This window comes from Podarcis melisellensis (assembly GCF_964234715.1).
Source record: "Podarcis melisellensis genome assembly, chromosome: 1".
In the NCBI taxonomy this organism is placed as follows: domain Eukaryota; kingdom Metazoa; phylum Chordata; class Lepidosauria; order Squamata; family Lacertidae; genus Podarcis; species Podarcis melisellensis.
Genome location: NC_138528.1, coordinates 119,902,809 through 119,922,619, shown reverse-complemented (window position 1 = coordinate 119,922,619; position 19,811 = coordinate 119,902,809). Strand labels below are relative to the sequence as shown.

The 19,811-nt window shown below is 44.6% G+C and overlaps 1 protein-coding gene across 1 annotated transcript in view; it reads left to right on the top strand.

Moving 5' to 3' along the window:
- TMEFF2 (transmembrane protein with EGF like and two follistatin like domains 2) overlaps positions 1-19,811 on the top strand; it is a 245,730-nt gene that overhangs the window by 168,014 nt on the left and 57,905 nt on the right. The window contains exon 6 of the mRNA XM_081898074.1: positions 13,355-13,503. Within this exon, the coding sequence (XP_081754200.1) occupies positions 13,355-13,503 (149 nt within the window). The remainder of the gene's footprint in view (positions 1-13,354; positions 13,504-19,811) is intronic.

The following is a 19,811-nucleotide window of genomic DNA, read 5'->3' as shown; positions in this document are numbered from 1 at the left end:
TACTCAGGAGAGCCAGTGTGGTGTAGTGATTAAGAGCGATAGACTCGTAATCTGGTGAACCAGGTTCGCTTCCCCGCTCCTCCACATGCAGCTGCTGGGTGACCTTGGGCTAGGCACACTTCTTTGAAGTCTCTCAGCCCCACTCACCTCACAGAGTGTTTGTTGTGGGGGAGGAAGGGAAGGGAAAATGTTAGTCACTTTGAGACTCCTTCAGGTGGTGATAAAGCGGGATATCAAATCCAAACTACTCCTCTTCTTCTTCTTCTTCTTCTTCTTCTTCTTCTTCTTCTTCTTCTTGAAGCAAGGTAAAGAAGCAAAGAACAGGGTTTGCCTTCAGTGCACTTAGCAATGTGTCACTCTTTCCAATTTATGCATAGCTCTCCCTTGTATTTTGGTCACATTGAATTCTTATCATTATCATTATCATTATTATTATCATCATCATCATTATGCCCTTCTCATCTGGCTGGGCTGCTCCAATCACTCTGGGCAGCTTCTAACAGATAAATAATAATAAAATATTGAACATTAAAAACTTCCCAATACTGGGCTGCCTTCAGATGTCGTCTAAAAGTTGTGTAGTTCTTTATCTCCTTGACATCTGATGGGAGAGCGCCACGGCTGAGAAGGCCCTCTGCCTGGTTCACTTCTCTCAGTGAGGGAACCGCCAAAAGGCTCTCAGAGCTGGAGCTCAGTGTCCAGGCTGAACGACAGGAGTGGTGTATGTATTAGGCCTCCAATGAAATCACTTAACGCCTTAACAACCTTAAACACCTATGTATCTCACATAGGTTCATACACAAGCAATTCCAGATCGTGAGTCTGAGCTTTGTGAAGCATATTTTAAAATTCTCCTTTGCTATTTGGAATCCCAAAATTCTCTCATACCTGTGGTGATAGATAGATGATAGATGATAGGTAGATAGATAGATAGATAGATAGATAGATAGATAGATAGATAGATGATAGATGATAGATAGATAGATAGATAGATAGATAGATAGATAGATAGATGATAGATAGATAGATGATAGATAGATAGATGATAGATAGATGATAGATAGATAGATAGATAGATAGATAGATAGATAGATAGATGATAGATAGATGATAGATAGATGATAGATGATAGATAGATGATAGATATAGATAGATAGATGATAGATAGATAGATAGATGATAGATAGATAGATAGATAGATAGATAGATAGATAGATAGATAGATAGATGGTGATATAGATAGAGATAGATAGATAGATAGATAGATAGATAGATGATAGATAGATAGATAGATAGATAGATGATAGATAGATAGATAGATAGATAGATAGATAGATGATATAGATAGATATAGATGATAGATAGATGATAGATGATAGATAGATAGATAGATAGATGATAGATGATAGATAGATAGATAGATAGATAGATAGATAGATAGATAGATAGATGATAGATAGATAGATGATAGATGATAAAGATATAGACAGATGAGAGGGAGAGAATATAGGTACAGTGGTACCTCGGGTTAAGAACTTAATTCGTTCTGGAGGTCCATTCTTAACCTGAAACTATTCTTAACCTGAGGTACGACTTTAGCTAATGGGGCCTCCAGCTGCCGTCGGAGCACGATTTCTGTTCTCATCCTGAAGCAAAGTTCTTAACCTGAGGTGCTATTTCTTGGTTAGCGGAGTCTGTAACCTGAAGCGTCTGTAACCCGAGAAAGAAAGAAAGAAAGAAAGAAAGAAAGAAAGAAAGAAAGAAAGAAAGAAAGAAAGAAAGAAAGAAAGAAAGAAAGAAAGAAAGAAAATGAGGTACTGTTATTAGAGGCATGGGAATGTTCCATCATTGCTCTAAGGAGTGGTGTACATTTCAAGCTGGTAGCCCATCTAGGAGAAGAAAAACTCTGATCCTAAACTTCCACTGCCTTGTGGGATACCTTTGGAAGAAGAAAAGGCCAAGGAGTAAACCCAACACAAGTCCCCCAAGACAGTTGATTGGGGCCTTGTACACCTCCTTCCAGCAACTCCTGCCGCCAAGCTGGTGACAAATGTATTGCTCTGTGTTCCTTTGGATCACATCAGTGAGGCCAAGAGGGGAGTCTTGCTGCCTGGGCAGCGCTGGACCTCCATACACACTGCCTGGACTTGTTCCCCAAGGAGGTCACTTTGGTGTTACGAATGCTGTGGTTTGGCTTCACCTCCGGAGGTTCACTCTATTGTCTCTAAAGACAGACAGATTCCTACCGGATCTACATTACACATGCATCATTATCAAAACCGCAACCTTGAGAGGTCGTTTCAGTTACCTTCATGGTTGATGGTTGAGCAGGGGAATTGAACCTGGGTTTTCTTGATCTGAAGCTATAACCACTATACCACACTGGCTGTCGCATAACGTGAACCACAAAGCAATTGACTGCTCCAAAGGATCAGAACCACAAAGAAATAACAGCACATAAAGATCTTAACAAAACAAGAATGTCAACCGGTTATGACTCTTGAAGGGACTAGATCAAATCAGTATGATCCTTAGACAGCATTTGCTCAGACAGGATAATAACTATGTTGTTGCATTTCCTGAGTGCTGTCCTTCACAGCGACATTGCTGGTTTTTAATCCATGCAGCACTCCTATTCATGCACGATTCCTCTATTAACCGGTTTAACGTGTTTTACGGCAGTAACTGGGTCTCTGCTGTGTCCATTGTCTTGCTTTCTGAGTAAGGATTTTCACATGAGACAAGAGGTCCTAAAGAAAACCATAGACCATTGCTTATGACAGGTGGTGGTCTCTGGTTGCTGATGGAACTCGGAGTCCATCAGCCCCAGTCAACATGATGAAAGTTGCAGTTTAACATCGGCAGAAAACCACATTGGGTGCCGTGTCCCAGGATTAGAACAGCAAAGCAGTCCTAATCTCATGATCTCTGAGACAACATCCTCCTCTCTGGTCCCTCAAGCTACCCTGCTACATCTTGGTACTGGAGAATGCTGCTGGGTCACCATCAGTGAAGTAAGATACAACTACCAGTACATTGGGCCTCCGGACCCTCCCAGTGTCCCCATTTTCCAGGGGCAGTCCTGGATTTACAGAAACCGTCCCAGTTTCTGATTTGATCCCGGAATGTCCTGCTTTTCCTTAAAAGTAAAGTAAAGGGACCCCTGACCATTAGATCCGGTCGTGGCCGACTCTGGGGTTGCTGCGCTCATCTCGCTTTATTGGCCGAGGGATCCGGCGTACAGCTTCCAGGTCATGTGGCCAGCATGACTAAGCCACTTCTGGTGAACCAGAGCAGCGCACGGAAACGCCGTTTACCTTCCCACTGGAGCGATACCTATTTATCTACTTGCACTTTGACGTGCTTTCGAGCTGCTAGGTTGGCAGGAGCAGGGACTGAGCAAAAGGAGTTCACCCCGTCGCGGGGATTCGAACCGCCGACCTTCTGATCAGTAAGTCCTAGGCTCTGTGGTTTAACCCACAGTGCCACCCGCGTCCTGCTTTTACTTAGGACGTTCCTATTTTCATCGGAGAAATGTCAGAGGGTATGGAGTTATCCGACCCTCTAGCCAAGGAGATAAGTAACTATGCAACCTTTAAAAGACATTTGAAGGCAGCCATGTATGTGGAAGTTTTTGAATGTTTAATGTTTTATTATGTTTTTATATATGTTCAAAGCTGCCCAGAGTGGCTGGGGCAACCTAATCAGATGGGTGTGATATAAATAATAAAACTATTATTGTTATTATGGAGTAGGGTATCCCAATCAGAGAAATGTTGGATGGTATGCAATTTAAAAACATTAGACATGGGCTGAAGACTGGCTAGAATCAAGGTGGTGGTGGAGAGCCTTGAATGGAGAAACAATATTTTTAAAGTTTGATGTTTTATTATGCTTTAATATGTGCTCGAAGTTGCTCAGAGTGGCTGGGGAAACCCAGCCAGATGGGTGGAGAATAATGATGATGATGATGATGATGATAATGATGATGTCCCAGCTCTACAGAATGATAACAAGGAGGCATTGGAGGCTGGTCTGTTTGGGAAAAGGTGCATTGCTCTTCCAACCTCAGTTTCCCTCACCTGCTTACATGTCACCAGTCTGTGTAGTGGCCCTGCCTGTCATCTTCCTCCCCCTCAGCCTCCGTTTTAACTTTCTAAAAAAACCCAGCAGGCAAGAAGATAGGAGCAGAACTAAATTAGTTAGCTCTAGACATCACCTTGCCAACAAAGGTCCTTGAAGTGAGAGCTGGACCATAAAGAAGGCTGATCATTGAAGAATGGATGCTTTTGAATTCTGGTGCTGAAGGAGACTCTCGAGAGTCGCATGGACTGCAAGAAGATCAAACCTATCCATTCTGAAGGAAATGAGCCCTGAGTGCTCACTGGAAGGACAGATCCTGAAGCTGAGACTCCAATACTTTGTCCACCTCATGAGAAGAGAAGACCCCCTGGAAAAGACCCTGATGTTGGGAAAGATTGAGGGCACAAGGAGAAGGGGACGACAGAGGACGAGATGGTTGGATAGTGTTCTCGAATCTACCAACTTGAGTTTGACCAAATTGAGGGAGGCAGTGGAAGACAGGAGTGCCTGGCATGCTCTGGTCCATGGGGTCACAAAGAGTCGGACACGACTAAACAACTAAACAACAACAACAAATCATTGGTCTAGGACCGTCTTAACCATAGGCGTTAGGGGTGCGGGGCACCTGGGCACCAGGCTCTCAGGGGTGCCAGGCCGAGAATCCGGGGCCCACGAGTTGGAGTCTGGGGAAGAGCCCGCTCGTTGGAGCACCGCAGCAGGCTCTTCTGCGAGTTTGGGGGCAAGCGAGCTAGCGAGGTGCTGAGGTGGCCGTCCGACCCTGCCCTCCTGTGTGCCTAGGATTGGTGTAGGGTTGTGGAGAGGCCCGCCCAGAGTGTGCTGCCCACCCAACGAGGCGCCTGGTCTCTGCTCCACAATAAATATATATTTATATATTTGCCCAACAACATCACTTACGAGGTGTGTGTTTGTGCACACACAGCCTGAGCTGTTGACTCTTTCTAGCTTCTCAACAATGTATTGCTGCATCTACTTAGCAGTGCTGGTGATTATGCCACTTTCCCCAGCTCTTTTTAAATTGAAGCCATTTTCAAAAGAAAAATGAGATACTTATTTTGCCCTTAAGGTGCTGTGGCATGCAAGCCAATGCAGCTTTGAGGTCTCCAGAGAGAGGCGAAACCTAGATGAAGGTTATATTATAATTGAACTGAAGAAAGGGTTAGAGTTGGGTGCAAAGTGAGAAAGGAACTGCGAGGAATTTTAATAAGAGATAAGGAAAGATGTGACAAACAAGGATCAATTGCTGTTGGCTTGCCTTGATGGGCTTTGTTTACCCTGATTCTACAGTTGCTTGAAACGCCTGCTCCGCAGCCTGGGGAAATCAGCACCAAAATGCATGGGAAATATTCTCCAAAAATGCTTTTCGCAAGAAATAGAAGCCAGTGCTGTTCCTTGTCTACACGATAACAGGCTGGGTCTGAGCTGTGTGATGGTATCTGGTTTTGCTCAGCCCGTTTTAAGAAGTCTGCAAACAAATGTGAATGCTTGAAGATGCCTGGTTTGGAATCTCTCTATTCAGACTTGCAGAGGCTGTCCAGGGTCTCATAAAGGTGTCCCCCACCCCATCCTTTTACCTGAGCTTGTGCTAAGGGTTGATGGCGAAGATTTGAATCTGTTTTCAAAATGTGTGCCCTACCATTGAAGTGGAAGAGCAGCGATTGAAACTCAAGGAGGCTGAATACCATAAGAGGCACAAGCAACCAAGTCACTTTCCTCTTATTGCAGACCATACTTCATGGGTTGTTGCTGTTGTGTGTTTTGCTTTGGCTTTGGAAGGGGGGTGTGAGAGAAGGCTTGTCGCCTTAATACAAACAAACTAAAGTTCTTCATTTCTGCATCGCTGGGCATTCACCCAATACTGCCAGTCCCTCCTTCCTTGTTTGTCAACCACCACCACCACCCAATTTTGGTCAGCTCGAAATCGCCTGAGTTCACTGTTGAAAGGAAAAATTATGATGCCAGATTGTGGAAGGAAGGAAGAGGGATGGAATATCAGCAGTTGTACATGGACCAACCGGGACAGAAAGAAAGTATTGTGTATAGTGGTAACTCAGGTTACAGACACTTCGGGTTACAGACTCTGCTAACCCGGAAGTAGTATCTTGGGTTAAGCACTTTACCTCAGGATGAGAACAGAAATCACATGGCGGCAACAGCAGGAGGCCCCATTAGCTAAAGTGGTACTCAGGTTAAGTTTGAGGTTAAGAACGGACCTCCAGAATGAATTAAGTTCTTAACCCAAGGTATCACTGTACAGAATCCGGCCCTGTTTACACCATATGGTTGAAGCAGTATGATACTCCTTTAAACAGCCACAGTGTCTCCACCATGGGCTTAATCAGGGGGGAGGGGGCAGTTGCCCTCCATCAAATAAATAAATAAAAACACTTAACTAACTGACCAAGTTCATCACAGTTAGCTCAGTTCTGCCCCCCCCCCAACAAAAGTCCTTTCTCCCCGCCAACATAAATCCTGGCTATGCCCATGGTCTCCATCCCCCCCCAAAAAAGAATTCTGTGAAATATAGTTTATTAAGGCTGCTAAGAGTTGTTAGGGGACTCGTATTCCCTCCTACATAAATACAATTTCCAGAGTGGTTGATGAGCAGTCCCTCTTCCCAAGGAATTCAAGGAATTGTAGATCTCTGAGCGGGATAGGGGTCTCTTGACAACTCTCAGGACATTTAACAAACTAACAAGCAGCTAGAAATGTTTGTAAAAGGAAGGAAGGAAGGAAGGAAGGAAGGAAGGAAGGAAGGAAGGAAGGAAGGAAGGAAGGAAGGAAGGAAGGAAGGAAAGCCCTCAGAACATCTCATACAAATTAAGATGGAACCACGCTCCCAAAAGGTTTGTAGACACACAACCTAATCCACACACCTGTATTCTTATCTGAGCAGGATCCGTCAGATAGAGTTCTGACGTCAGATAGAGTTCACTGCCATTGCAAGTTGAACAAAAATTCTCCCCCATCCCTAGATGTCCACACAAACACACACACATACACACACAAATATATACCTGCAGAGGCTGTGCAGCGCAGCACAGCAACCATCAAGCTGGTATGAAAGAAAATGACAACAGATGTAGGGAAAATAAGATGATTAAACCTAGCAGCGGTGCCGTTAAGTGGGAGCCCCTACGTACCCAAGGCAATGGGTAGCTAAGCGGGGGGAAAGGTCTGCTTGTTTGTTATGCAAGTGCTCACCTGTTCCTTCCAGCATATATTCCTAGAATAAGTTTCCATTTATATTTCGGCCATCAAGGCAAGCTTCCTGCTAGTAGCTTTGCAAATCCGGCTATTGATATTTATGGAAGTGCATTTATAATCCCAAGCACACGCTGCCTTGGAAGTCTGAGGCACTGAATTCAAAGGGGCTACCAGGTAAATGTAGGTCCCTTAAGACCAAGGAGCATTTTTATTTTATTTTTGTTTTGTTGCCTGCAAAGATCCGAGGACCGCTGGCAGCTGCCTGGTTTTTATTCCTACCCTTGGCTCTTCACCACAGCCTCACTCTGTTGTGTCACACTTGGTATGCAAGGCAGGGTAGCAGTAAGTACCTTCTCCACGTTAGTGCATTATAGCTTGACATACGTCCAGTAAGCAGCATTTTCATCTATCGTGATCCTTAATAATAATAATAAATATACCAATTATTCAGGGTTTCTTTACGTTACGAGGTTTTTGGGGTCCTCCAAATCATTTTCATTAAGCGCTGTGTAATAATAAAACTGCTCTGTGCTGTGCCCAGATAATTCCTTGCATGGTCTGTGTGATTTCTAATTGTTTGAATAACAGCATGCGATTGAAATGCCATCCATAAGTACAGCTGCCCCCTCTGGGAATAAGGCATTTCTCCTCTCGCTCTTCTCGAAGGCAAACATTTGAACAGGGGAAACAGGTAAAAACATCCCAGCAAAAATCAGACACACTTAATGCAGGGAGCAGGGACGTAGGGCAAAGTTAACAAAATATACAATTTAGAAAGCTAGATTAGATCTCTTGAAAAGGGAGCCTTTGAAGGGGTTGGTTTTTCACCCTGTATCCTGTATCGACCAATATAACACCGGTCCTGAGAGACCTGCATTGGCTCCCAGTACATTTCTAAGCACAATTCAAAGTGTGGAATTTCTCCCATCGTTCAGCCCGGAACTGAGGCCCAGCGTCGAGGGCCTTCTGGCAGTTCCCTCCCTGCGAGAAGTGAGGTTACAGGGAACCAGGCAGAGGGCCTTCTCGGTAGTGGTGCCCACTCTGTGGAACGCCCTCCCATCAGATTTCAAGGCAATAAGCAACTATTGTGTTTTTAATAGTGGGTTGGGAGCTGCCCAGAGTGGCTGGGGAAACTCAGCCAGATGGGCGGGGTATAAATAATATGTTGTTGTTGTTAAAGTCCCATGACACTCAATGGGATGCACTTCTGAGTGGACCATCTTTTACCAAAGAGACCAATGAATTGCCCACTTATGGCTTTTCTGTACCAGCATGTGTGGCAGGGGTAGAGAATGTGGTACCTTTGAGATGTTGTTTTCATCATCCCCAGCCGGCATGTCCAGTGTTGAGAGTTAGAATCCAACACCACCTGGACTCAAACAATATCTGGAGGTGCACCATTTTGGGTACCCTGATGAATACTTTTTCACCTTAGTGGTGTTTATAATCTCTCTTACTCATTCACATACACAGAGAGGGAGAGAGACCAAATTTGGAGTTACATTCGTTATTGATATTAGTTAGGTACCATCAGAACAAACCCAGTAGGTGCAGAACAGTTTCCATTTATCATAATACCTATAAATCTGGAGGACCAGAGTTGATCGCAACCCCTGCTGTAGGTGCTGTTGCTTGAATTTGGGACCTGTTTTGATGCCACTTCTAAGCTTTTAGATATCTTAGCTTTATTGTAAGCTGCTTTAAGCTTTGGAGAGGTGATGCAAAAGTGTTTTGGGTGCTCTGGTGATGTTTCCACATGATTAGAAAGACGTAGGAGTGTACAAGTTATCCCTGGGAGATAAGGAAAATCAATGGGTGGACAAGTCCCTATAATACTCCACTTGCTGTGTCACTCACTAATTTGTTTTCGCCTCACCAGAGCTATAGGATAACAGCCTTGCTTGTCATATACATAGAAACCATCCAGTCGTTTCTGGTTAAGCCTCGATTATTGTATTGCTGAATCAAAGGACCAAGCATTAGTTCAAGAGGACCGTTCAATTCAAAATTGTAAAGAAGAGCTCCATTTTATCATCTTAGGCAGGGCTGGTGATAATTCTGTGCTCCTACGCAATTATCTGTGAAATATAAAATAGGGCAATCTCCTATTCTTTATTGCCAAACATCCACCATATATATATATATATATATAATCATTTCATTTTTCTTTTTTAAGCACCCTTCATCAACAATGCCTTGCAGGGGCAATCTTCTGCAGCCATTCATGCTTTATAATGTGTCCGTCTCTCATTCTTCCTATTTTTTACGCAGGCAAAAAACACTCTCAATAAATAATAAGGTATGATTTATGAAGTGGCAAGCAGGAGAACCAACAGACTGTGAAGTTAGCCCGTATGCTTTCATTCCTGAAGAGGAAGGTTCAAGCCACAGAAGGAGGCCATTGCCTTAAAATGCATTTTTACTCTCTTTGTTGCCATTGTTCAGTTTCTAGCTCTGAAGAGAAGTTCTTACGGTCCTTAAAGGCCATACATTTGATTCAGGCTACCAGAGCCAGCCCAAAACATTTTGCTGCCGAATGGCACTCCTTCTGTTCCACAAGCGTATACCCTCTAACACTTTCTCGATGAAAATAGGGACATCCTGTTCAAGAATACAAATATGAATAAGAATAAGAATTCTATTATTTATACCCTGCCCATCTGACTGGGCTGCCCCAGCCACTCTGGGCACCTTCCAACATACCATATTTTTCGCTCCATAAGGCACACCTACTTTGAGGGGGGGAGGATTCAAGAAAAAAAATATGTGGCTCTTGGGGGCTTTTGTGAGAGGTGGGAGAAGTGAGAGAGCCTCGCTCTGTCCCTTCCCCCACCTCCTGCAAAAGCCAGGGATAGCCGCGCGAAGCCTCCCCAGGGCAGCGGGATGAAGGCTCCCCGCTGCCCTGCGGAGGCTTCGTGGGCTACCCCAGAGCTGCTCAGGAGCTTGGTGGGGCTGGCAGGGGAAGCCCGGCTTTCCCCCCCCCCCCAGCCCTAGGGACCACACATTCACTCCATAAGACACACAGACATTTTCCCTTACATTTTAAGAGGGAAAGGGTGAATCTTATGGAGCGAAAAATACAGTATATGAAAAATTATAAAACATTAAACCTTAAAAAGATCCCTATACAGGATTGCCTTCAGACGGCTCAGGGGTCGGACAACTCCATACCCTCCAACATGTCTCTAATGAAAATACAGGCATCCTACCATACCCTCCAACATTTCTCCAATGAAAATAGGGAAATGGGGGACATTCTGGGATCAAATCAGAAACCAGAAACAGCTTCTCTAAATCAGGGATGTCCCTGGAAAATAGGGACACTTGGAGGGTCTATAGCTATTTGCCATACAGTCCCCAGAGCAGGATACATGCAAAATCCATCCAGCAGACTAAAACAACATAAAACGTCAATTAAAACAGGGCTGCCTTCAAATGTCTTCTAAAGGTTCCATCTCCTTGTATCTTCCTGGCTATGTCCAGGAAATTCCGGACGTATGGCAACCCCAACATAATATGACTTGCTGCATGCAGCAAACATGTAGATGTATAGAGTTGCCCTAAATGGGTTGTAATAAGTAAAGTGCCATTGATTTCAGCAGAGCTGAAGCTGATTCAGGAGTTTAAGAAATGACATCTTAAGGCCCATGTGCATAGCAGATGCTACAAAGCTGTTTGGAAATCTTGTGCATGGCATAAGGCAGGCGTCCCCAAACTCAGATGCTTTGGGTCTGCAATTCCCATCATCCCTGACCACTGGCCCTGTTAGCTAGGGATGATGGGAGTTGTAGTCCCAAAACATCTGGAAGGCCGAGTTTGGGGTTGCTTGGCATAAGGCAAGGACGTTTCACTTGAAAGCCCATGGAAATGTGGCTTGTAAGATTCAGGCTTTTCTCCCTGAAATCTAGTCCTTTATCTGTACATTTAGAAGCCCCCTTCTTCCATTATTTCACTCTTGAATGTGCAAATTGATATTATTGCTACTGCCTCTTTCTGTTCTTTAATTTGTTACCATTTATACCTTGTAATGAACCCCATAAATTATATGGCGGGCGCACAACATGGCAAAGTTAATAATGCTGCTGATTTAGCATTTCTCGGCTTTTAATTTTTGCAGCCTTGCAGAGATTTCGGGTAACAAAGCCATACGCTTGTGTGCACAGAGAGCGAGAGCTGTGCTAAGTCTCAGGGAGGTTTTCTCAATGAATGACATCACAACAAGAAGTGGACAAAAAGACAAGAGAATTGTTGTCTCCTGAGTTTTGCCGCACTGGTCTGCTCGCACCCAGTGGTTGCTGGTGCATTATGGGAACACTGGTGTGTAGGCACGATTTCTATAAATGTTGGAGTGAGGAGATCTGCACATTCAACAGAGCATATGCAAAGCTCTGGGCCCTGTAGGAATCGGTGCAATTGTCAGTCATGCTCAACCATGCAAAGGAAGAGGACATCTGGTCGGTGCCTCCATTGTGACAAAACTTATGAAATCAAAATGCATAACTTTTACAAAAGCTGGCACTGTGGCCAAATTAAGCATGCAAATAGGTCCTGTGTTGTATAAATTATTAGGTCATTAATTTTCATTGAAGAACATGTGCATATTCCAAACCCCACAATGATCCTTTAAATTGCAAGATTGCAATGCTTCGTCATTACTCTGCTCATCTTTCTCTTTGCTTCCTTCTTGGGGCAGAATGAGACACGAGGGGGCTGTCGTCCACATCTCTGCCCTAATTCATATATAAAGCAGAGGATAGGAGAGTCTTCCACAGCAAAAGGGGTGAATGGGAGGGGAGAGGCACTGGACCTCAATGCAACTGCATTTCTAGGCCAGTAGTAGCCACAAGTATTGAACTCCAACTCCCAACTTCCCAGACCTGTGTGAGATGGTGGACCCCCCTAAAAAAGCGTTTTCAAGGCACAGCACCCAAAATCTCTTGTTTTGGGTTGTCATGTAAGATTACTGCCTTGAAAAAGTACTTTGGGAGTGAGAATAAAGCTCGAAATCACAAAAGATTTGTTGTTGTTTAGTCGCTTAGTCTTGTCCGACTCTTCGTGACCCCATGAACCAGAGCACACCAGGCACTTCTGTCTTCCACTGCCTCCCGCAGTTTGGTCAAACTCATGTTGGTAGCTTCGAGAACACTATCCAACCATCTCATCCTCTGCCATCCCCTTCTCCTTGTGCCCTCCATCTTTCCCAACATCAGGGTCTTTTCCAGGGAGTCTTCTCTTCTCATGAGGTGGCTGAAGTATTGGAGCCTCAACTGCAGGATCTGTCCTTCCAGTGAGCACTCAGGGCTGATTTCCTTAAGAATGGATAGGTTTGATCTTCTTGCAGTCCATGGGACTCTCAAGAGTCTCCTCCAGCACCATAATTCAAAAGCATCAATGCTTCAGCGATCAGCCTTCTTTATGGTCCAGCTCTCACTTCCATACATCACTACTGGTAAAACCATAGCTTTAACTATACGGACCTTTGTTGGCAAGGTGATGTCTCTGCAGAGACATCACAAAAGATGGCAGTGGCCATCTTCTTCTGACAAGAAGAAAGGGGGGTGTCCCATTCTTTCTGGGACAGTTGACAGGTATGGGTACTACCACCAAAGAGGTCCTCTCTCTGGGCAGCACTGACTGGAAAGTTCTTACACATCTGAGCCTCTGGTTGCTGTTGTGCTGAAGTCCTGATTGAAGACCTCTCATAGGTATCTGGGTTGCCTACTGTGAGAATAGGATGCAGGCCTGCCTGGGCCTTTGGTATGAACCAGCAGGATCCTCCTTCTGTTCTCTTAGATCACAGTTTTCCCAACTATTTTTGGACTCCAACTCCCATCATCCCTTGCTAGCAGGACCAATGGTCAGGATAGTGGGAATTCTAGCTGGAGAACCAAGTCTGGGAAACTGTATTTGATGCTACTTAACTCCTGTCAAGTTATCATTGCAAACCCTGTTTTACTGCATTTCTGCTTTACAGATACTGGAATGGGGCTATTATAGCTAGTTTTTTTATCTGAGTTTTACACTCGCCTTTTTTTCATCCTTCCAGGTGTGTGTGCAACATTGACTGTTCTCAGACCAACTTCAATCCTCTCTGTGCTTCCGATGGGAAATCTTATGATAATGCGTGCCAGATCAAAGAAGCGTCATGCCAGAAACAGGAGAAAATTGAAGTCATGTCTTTGGGTCGATGTCAAGGTAATGCTCCAAGCAAAATTCATTTCCAAGAGTGGTCCCTGTTCTTTTTTTATTTTCTTTCGTGTGAGTGAAAGAGAAAGAAAAGGCGGGGGAATGGAAGCAAGAAACTGCTGTATTATTAGACACTTCTTACACATCCCATCGAAGAGATGGGGGTATATCTTTGTTGACCAGGACCACAATCCATTGTACAGTTCTGTGTGATTGAATTCTGCTCTTCTGTACTAAGAGCTCTCAGTGCTTTAGATTTCGACATCTTATCTCATCTGGTGGTTGTGATAACATTTACCATATTTTTCCACGTATAAGGCAACCCCTATTTTTGGGGACCCCAAATTAAGTAAATGGGGGGAGATTGCCCAGAGTTCTTAAGCTTGGGGGGGGATTGCCCACAATCGCTCACCCGCCTGACTGCCACTGCCAATCGCACACCTTGCTGAAGCCACCCATCGTTTGCCCACTCACTGACAGCAGCGGCCAATCACCCTCCCATTTGCCGCAGCAGCAGCCAATCACCAGCAGGCCTTGCCATGGCCACCAATCACCTGCCCAATCTCCACCAACAATCTCCTGCTCGTGGCTGCCACCAATTGCCCGCCCCCCCCCTCTTCACTATCCGTGTATAAGACAACCCCCCAATTTTAAACATTTGTAATATATAAAAAACATCTTCTTATACATGGAAAAATATGGTATTAGGGCAGCAGGGGCCCAGGTAAGCACCACTCCACATAATCAACCACACAGGCCATTTAAACAGTGATGCCCATCAACATTGGGGGGGGTCTGCACCCCTGAAAAAAATTATTGAGGGGGACAAAAGGATGACAGTGCTCTCCTAGCTTCCAAACAGTCTGGTACTGTCCCTTACAAGGTGAGGGGTGCTTGGGGTGGGGTAGCATGGCAGAGCCAACCTGATGCTCTTGCCATTACACGCCTTTAGAGACCCAAGATTCCTGTGCCTTTCCCTCCAGTAAGCACCAGCAACAAGCTGTGTTTGTAAGCTGGGAAAGCCGTAATGCCCTCAACTATGCCATCACACTGGCCTCTTACTGGATGAGGCTGGTTGCTTTCTGAATGGCACCCATTGGGGTTTGTTTATTTTTAATAACATCTTTATTGAAAATTCAAAAAAGTACATAATTATACATGTACCAAACATGGTGAGACATAAATAAAAGAGAACGAGAAACAGAACCCATGTACAAGGGAAAATAAAGGGGGAAGGGGAAAACCCCAAACTGTGTATTTTATAAAGTTGTTACTGTACTTCACCAGATCTTAACCTATTACAGCATTTGTAAGAACAGATTCCAGATATCATTGAATTTGTCCATGGCAAGTCTGCGTTTATATGCAAGTTGTTCATATGTTGCAAGTTTGTATAAGTCTTCAATCCAATCGTAGAAGGGAGACGCACTTTTATTTTTCCAGTTCATCTGTATCAGTCTTTTTGCTCTGGTAAGGGCATAGAGAAGCCACTCGTATAGTCCTTTTGTAAGGTCCCATGTGCTGGGCATATAGTTCAAGAGGATAATTTGCTCTGTAAATGCAAAGTTGTTTTGTACAGTTTTGTTGATAGCTTCAGTTACTTTCTGCCAAAAATCTTTCAATATAGGACAATGGGGAAAAATACATATGTTTTAGAGAAGCATTATCTCTCTTACATCTCCAACAGTTAGATACGTTAGATAGTCCTTTTTAAAACAACCAGAATGGGGTCCAGTATATTCTAAATACTGTTTATTACTGTATGAGCCTCAATTTATGGTCCATAAATTGTTAAAGCAGTTAAAACAGTTTCCCACTGTGCTGTCGGAATTGAGATCTCTACTTCTTTATGCACCCATTGGTACTGGCAAGATGGAAGAGAAGGAGGCCCATGGACAGGTAGAGCCCACTCCCTCTAGTTTTGTCCCCATCTTCCTCCCCGAAGAGTTAAAGGTAAAGGTAAAGGGACCCCTGACCATTAGGTCCAGTCGCAGACGACTCTGGGGTTGCGGCGCTCATCTCGCTTTATTGGCCAAGGGAGCCCACATACAGCTTCCGGGTCATGTGGCCAGCATGACTAAACCGCTTCTGGCGAACCAAAGCAGTGCACGGAAATGCCATTTACCTTCCCACCGGAGCGGTACTTATTTATCTACTTGCACTTTGACGTGCTTTCGAACTGCTAGGTTGGCAGAAGCGGGGACCGAGCAAAGGGAGCTCACCCCATTGCCAGGATTCGAACCGCCGACCTTCTGATCCGCAAGTCCTAGGCTCTGTGGTTTAACCCACAGTGCCACCCGCATCCCCCTGAAGAGTTACGCGAGGATAATATAGAGATGGAGGAGAAGAGGAGAAAACTGACAGCCAAGGTCAGCCCCAGGACTGGTTGTAAATAGTCAGTCTCTTTGACACCCTCCCATCAGATGTCAAGGAAATAAGCAGCTATCTTATTTTTAAAAGACATCTGAAGGCAGCCCTGTTTAGGGAAGTTTTTAATATTTAATGCTGTATTGTTTTTAACACTCGATTGGGAGCCGCCCAGAGTGGCTGGGAAACTCAGCCAGATGGGCAGGGTATAAATAAATAAATTATTATTATTATTATTATTATTATTATTATTATTATTATTATTATTATTATTATTTGCAACCATCCTGGTCATTTCAACCAAAAGTGGTTGTAAATAAGAAGGCAGGCCTGTGGGGGCAGGCTGAGGTTGGAGGTGCAGTGCCCTCAGTCACTCCCCCACCACAGAGCACAGAGATACTGTACATTTCCATGTATAAGACTAAGTTTTTTTCTTTAAAAATCATGCTCAAATGTGTCTTACACATGGGTAGTGCATAGGGTAGACGTTTGATTGGTTGCTGCCGCGGCTGTCAGCAGCTAATGTGCATGTTATTGGTTGCTGTGTCAATGGGTGGTGTTGATTGGCTGACGCTCCGGCATTTGGGTGGGTGATTGGCAGCTTCTGCCGGCGATGGGACTTATACACGGGGGCGTCTGATAGACGGAAAAGTATGGTAGGTTATTCTGAGCACAGGATTTGGATTTTCTCAGTTTGTCGTTTGTATGGCACATAAAATGAACACTTCTCCACTCCTGGAAGCAAAAGAGCAGCTCCCTCATTTTTCAACCTGAGGCGTTCCAGGTTTCAGTTGAGCTTACCTGGGGGAAAGCCCTGCTGAACTCATTGGCCCTTACTTGGCATGCAGTCATCTTCTGTACGTGCTGCCTATACTGGAATCCACAGGCCCGCTGGGTTTCTGTTTCGTTTCATTCATAATCCCAGAGGCAGATGGTCCATTCTTGGAAATGTGACAACTTGCCAGATGCCCTCTTAATTTAAGAAAACGTCCACTTGGGGTTTGGGCAAGGGCTTCGTTTTTGATATTATTATTTATTTATTTTAAAAGTGCTTTTTTATCCCAGTGATTTCTTCCACTGTATCAAAACTGCAGTGATTTTGTTCTGCCATTTTTAAAAAGTTAATTTCTTTTCAGTTCTGAAAAAAGAAACGAATGCTGGCACTAGGACAGGCAGCAGGAAGAGTCACAAAACAGGCCTTTTAACTATTTTCTAAAACTATCCCCCCCCCCAGTTTAACATCTCCCCTGAAGCTGAAGGTCATTACAGACACATAGACCCAGTCATTTCTTCTACACCTACATATAAAAATGCTTAATTATTATTATTTTTTGTTATCCCTTTATGTACTTCTTTTAATCCATTCTTCTTTAATGGATGTGATTGTTGAAAATGCCAGTGATTCTTCTTTTTTTTAAAGAAAAAAAGCCAGACCTATAACAGTATAAAATATATAATTTCACAATTATGTCATTGTATGGCTTTTGAAAAAGTATGTATTTGTTAAGGAGATATTTGACTTTACCCATTATTCTGCCTTTTGTTAAACAATCAGACAGATATCTGTGACCATGGAGACTACTCTTCAAGTGAATGGAAAAGCCCCTTCCTTTACAGTGAATAGGAGTATTTTCTTTGAGCAACCCTCAATACATATGTTTTTGAGCCAACCCAAGCATTCAGCAAGACATGTGGTACAGACCTCATGCCTGTGGCATTATGCGCTGAATGAGCATCTGTGGTTTAAAAAAAAACCATGTACATGACAGCTTCGCACATTTGGGGCGTGTTTAACCACGATCCACTTCAGCTAATTTATCTGAGGTGGTGCACTCTTGTCAGGACTATACCAGTAGCTTTGCTGAAGCATTTGAACTGGATTTTCAAGGAAGTGTGGGGATGTTAAGGATAGTAGGAAATGATATAATGGATAAGTATTATCCTTCCTTCACTCACGCTAGTGAAGTGATGTAGCAGAGCAAATTCCCCTCAATGTAACTGGAAGCTAGTTTGCATATTTGTTTGAATCTCTTAAGGTAAAGGTAAAGGGACCCCTGACCATTAGGTCCAATCGTGACTGACTCTGGGGTTGCGGCGCTCATCTCGCTTATTGGCTGAGGGAGCCAGCGTACAGGTCATGTGGCCAGCATGACTAAGCCGCTTTTGGCGAACCAGAGCAGCACACGGAAACACTGTTTACCTTCCTGCCGGAGTGGTACCTATTTATCTACTTGAACTTTGACATGCTTTCGAACTGCTAGGTTGGCAGGAGCAGGGACCGAGTAACAGGAGCTCACTCCGTTGCGGGGATTTGAACTGCCGACCTTCTGATCGGCAAGTCCTAGGCTCTGTGGTTTAACCCACAGCGCCACCAGCGTCCCTTGAATCTCTTAGTTAAGATTATTTCCTGGCGACCCCTTTAATCCCTCTTAAAAGAATAAAGACACAACAGTCTTTCTGAGTAAAGTAGCAAAAAGTTTACTCACATTTCAGTTCATGATACGATCCCTGAAAGGCAGGCTTTACTTGGTAGTTACACAAAGAAACAGTGAGTTCATCTGCTAGGGAGACTGAACTCATGTGTTGCTGGCTGAGAGCCAGCGGACAGCAAAATTACATTAAAACAACAAAATGGCTGCAGGAGAGCAACATGGCAGCAAGAGAACAGCAAGACAAAACAGAGAAACATGAGAAAATGTCTGCATGACTCGGTCCTTTTAAGGAGTCAGCCACACCCATCTCCCAGGTCACATGCATGGGGAGGAAGTCCACACCAATGGAACAGGAAGTTACACTGACTGGATGTCCCCCTGCCTGTGCCCACTCTAGGGAAACAAGGAATGTGTAAAGGTGGTGTCTCCCCTTCGCATTAACACCCCGGCACAGTTGGCTGAATATTTACAGTTTTTATTACATATGTACAAGAAACAGCTACAGTTCAGGATTATGCATCCGAACCCGTTGAGTCAGATTTGGGGAGTGGCTTCCTTCGATTGCCCCGCCAACAAAGGAGACAGGGAAATCACGCGAGATGTCTTTGACCCTTAACGTTTCATTTCCCTCCTTGTCTGTGCTGATTTGAAAGCTCCCTCCCTTCCAGAGTCTGAGCTCCATTCCCGGGCCTCTGGGCAATGGAAGGGCTCTGCAACATCCCTGAGCCCTTCCTCCTCATGCCTAATCTCCGCCCGCTCTTCCGCTTCCTCTGTCCCTGGGCGGTGGAAGGGCTCCAAGGCATCCCCGATCCCCTGCTCCGCCTCTTCTGTCACTTCCTCCTCTGAATTCTCCCTGACAGAATGTTACATTTGACTGCACCAATGGATTACATCCCACAGGAAGCGGGCAAGAAGGGCATATGAACTGTTCCTATGTTTGTTGGGATATTCTGTTCCACCTTAAGGAACAGGCATGATTGTTGTGTGTCACATGTCTGTTTACACTCCAGCACAGGATGCTGGGAACTTCCGTTTGTGTATAGCTTTTGCCGCTTTGCTTTGGACACAAAGGAGATCAGACGTGTTTCCTTTGTCCTGATGTACCCTGAATAAACTGCTTGTAAATATGCTCACACAGCCTCTCCTGCCACTTCTGTTTGCGCAGCGTTTACTCTGCTGAGTAGCGTGCCCTAGCTTCTGAAGCTCAGGTCACCGATTCATGCTGCACCAAGGACTGGAGTTCGCCCAGCAGACCGGCCAGTGGGTTGGAGCCAGCTGGGGGCCTGCGAATTGCCCCCATTTCCTTTGTCGCTTGCCAACAATGTTAACATTCATTGGTAGAGTAAAGTTAGCTTGTGGGAGCTCTGGGTTGTATCCAAGGAAGTCCGAGGAATTCATGCAAGGACTTTCATTTCCACCATGGAACTTCTACTTCTCCTCTCTGTTCATGTGTGCGACCCATATCCCCCTAATCTGCTCCAAAGGCTTGTGGGTGGAACCCCCAACTGATTGTTTCTC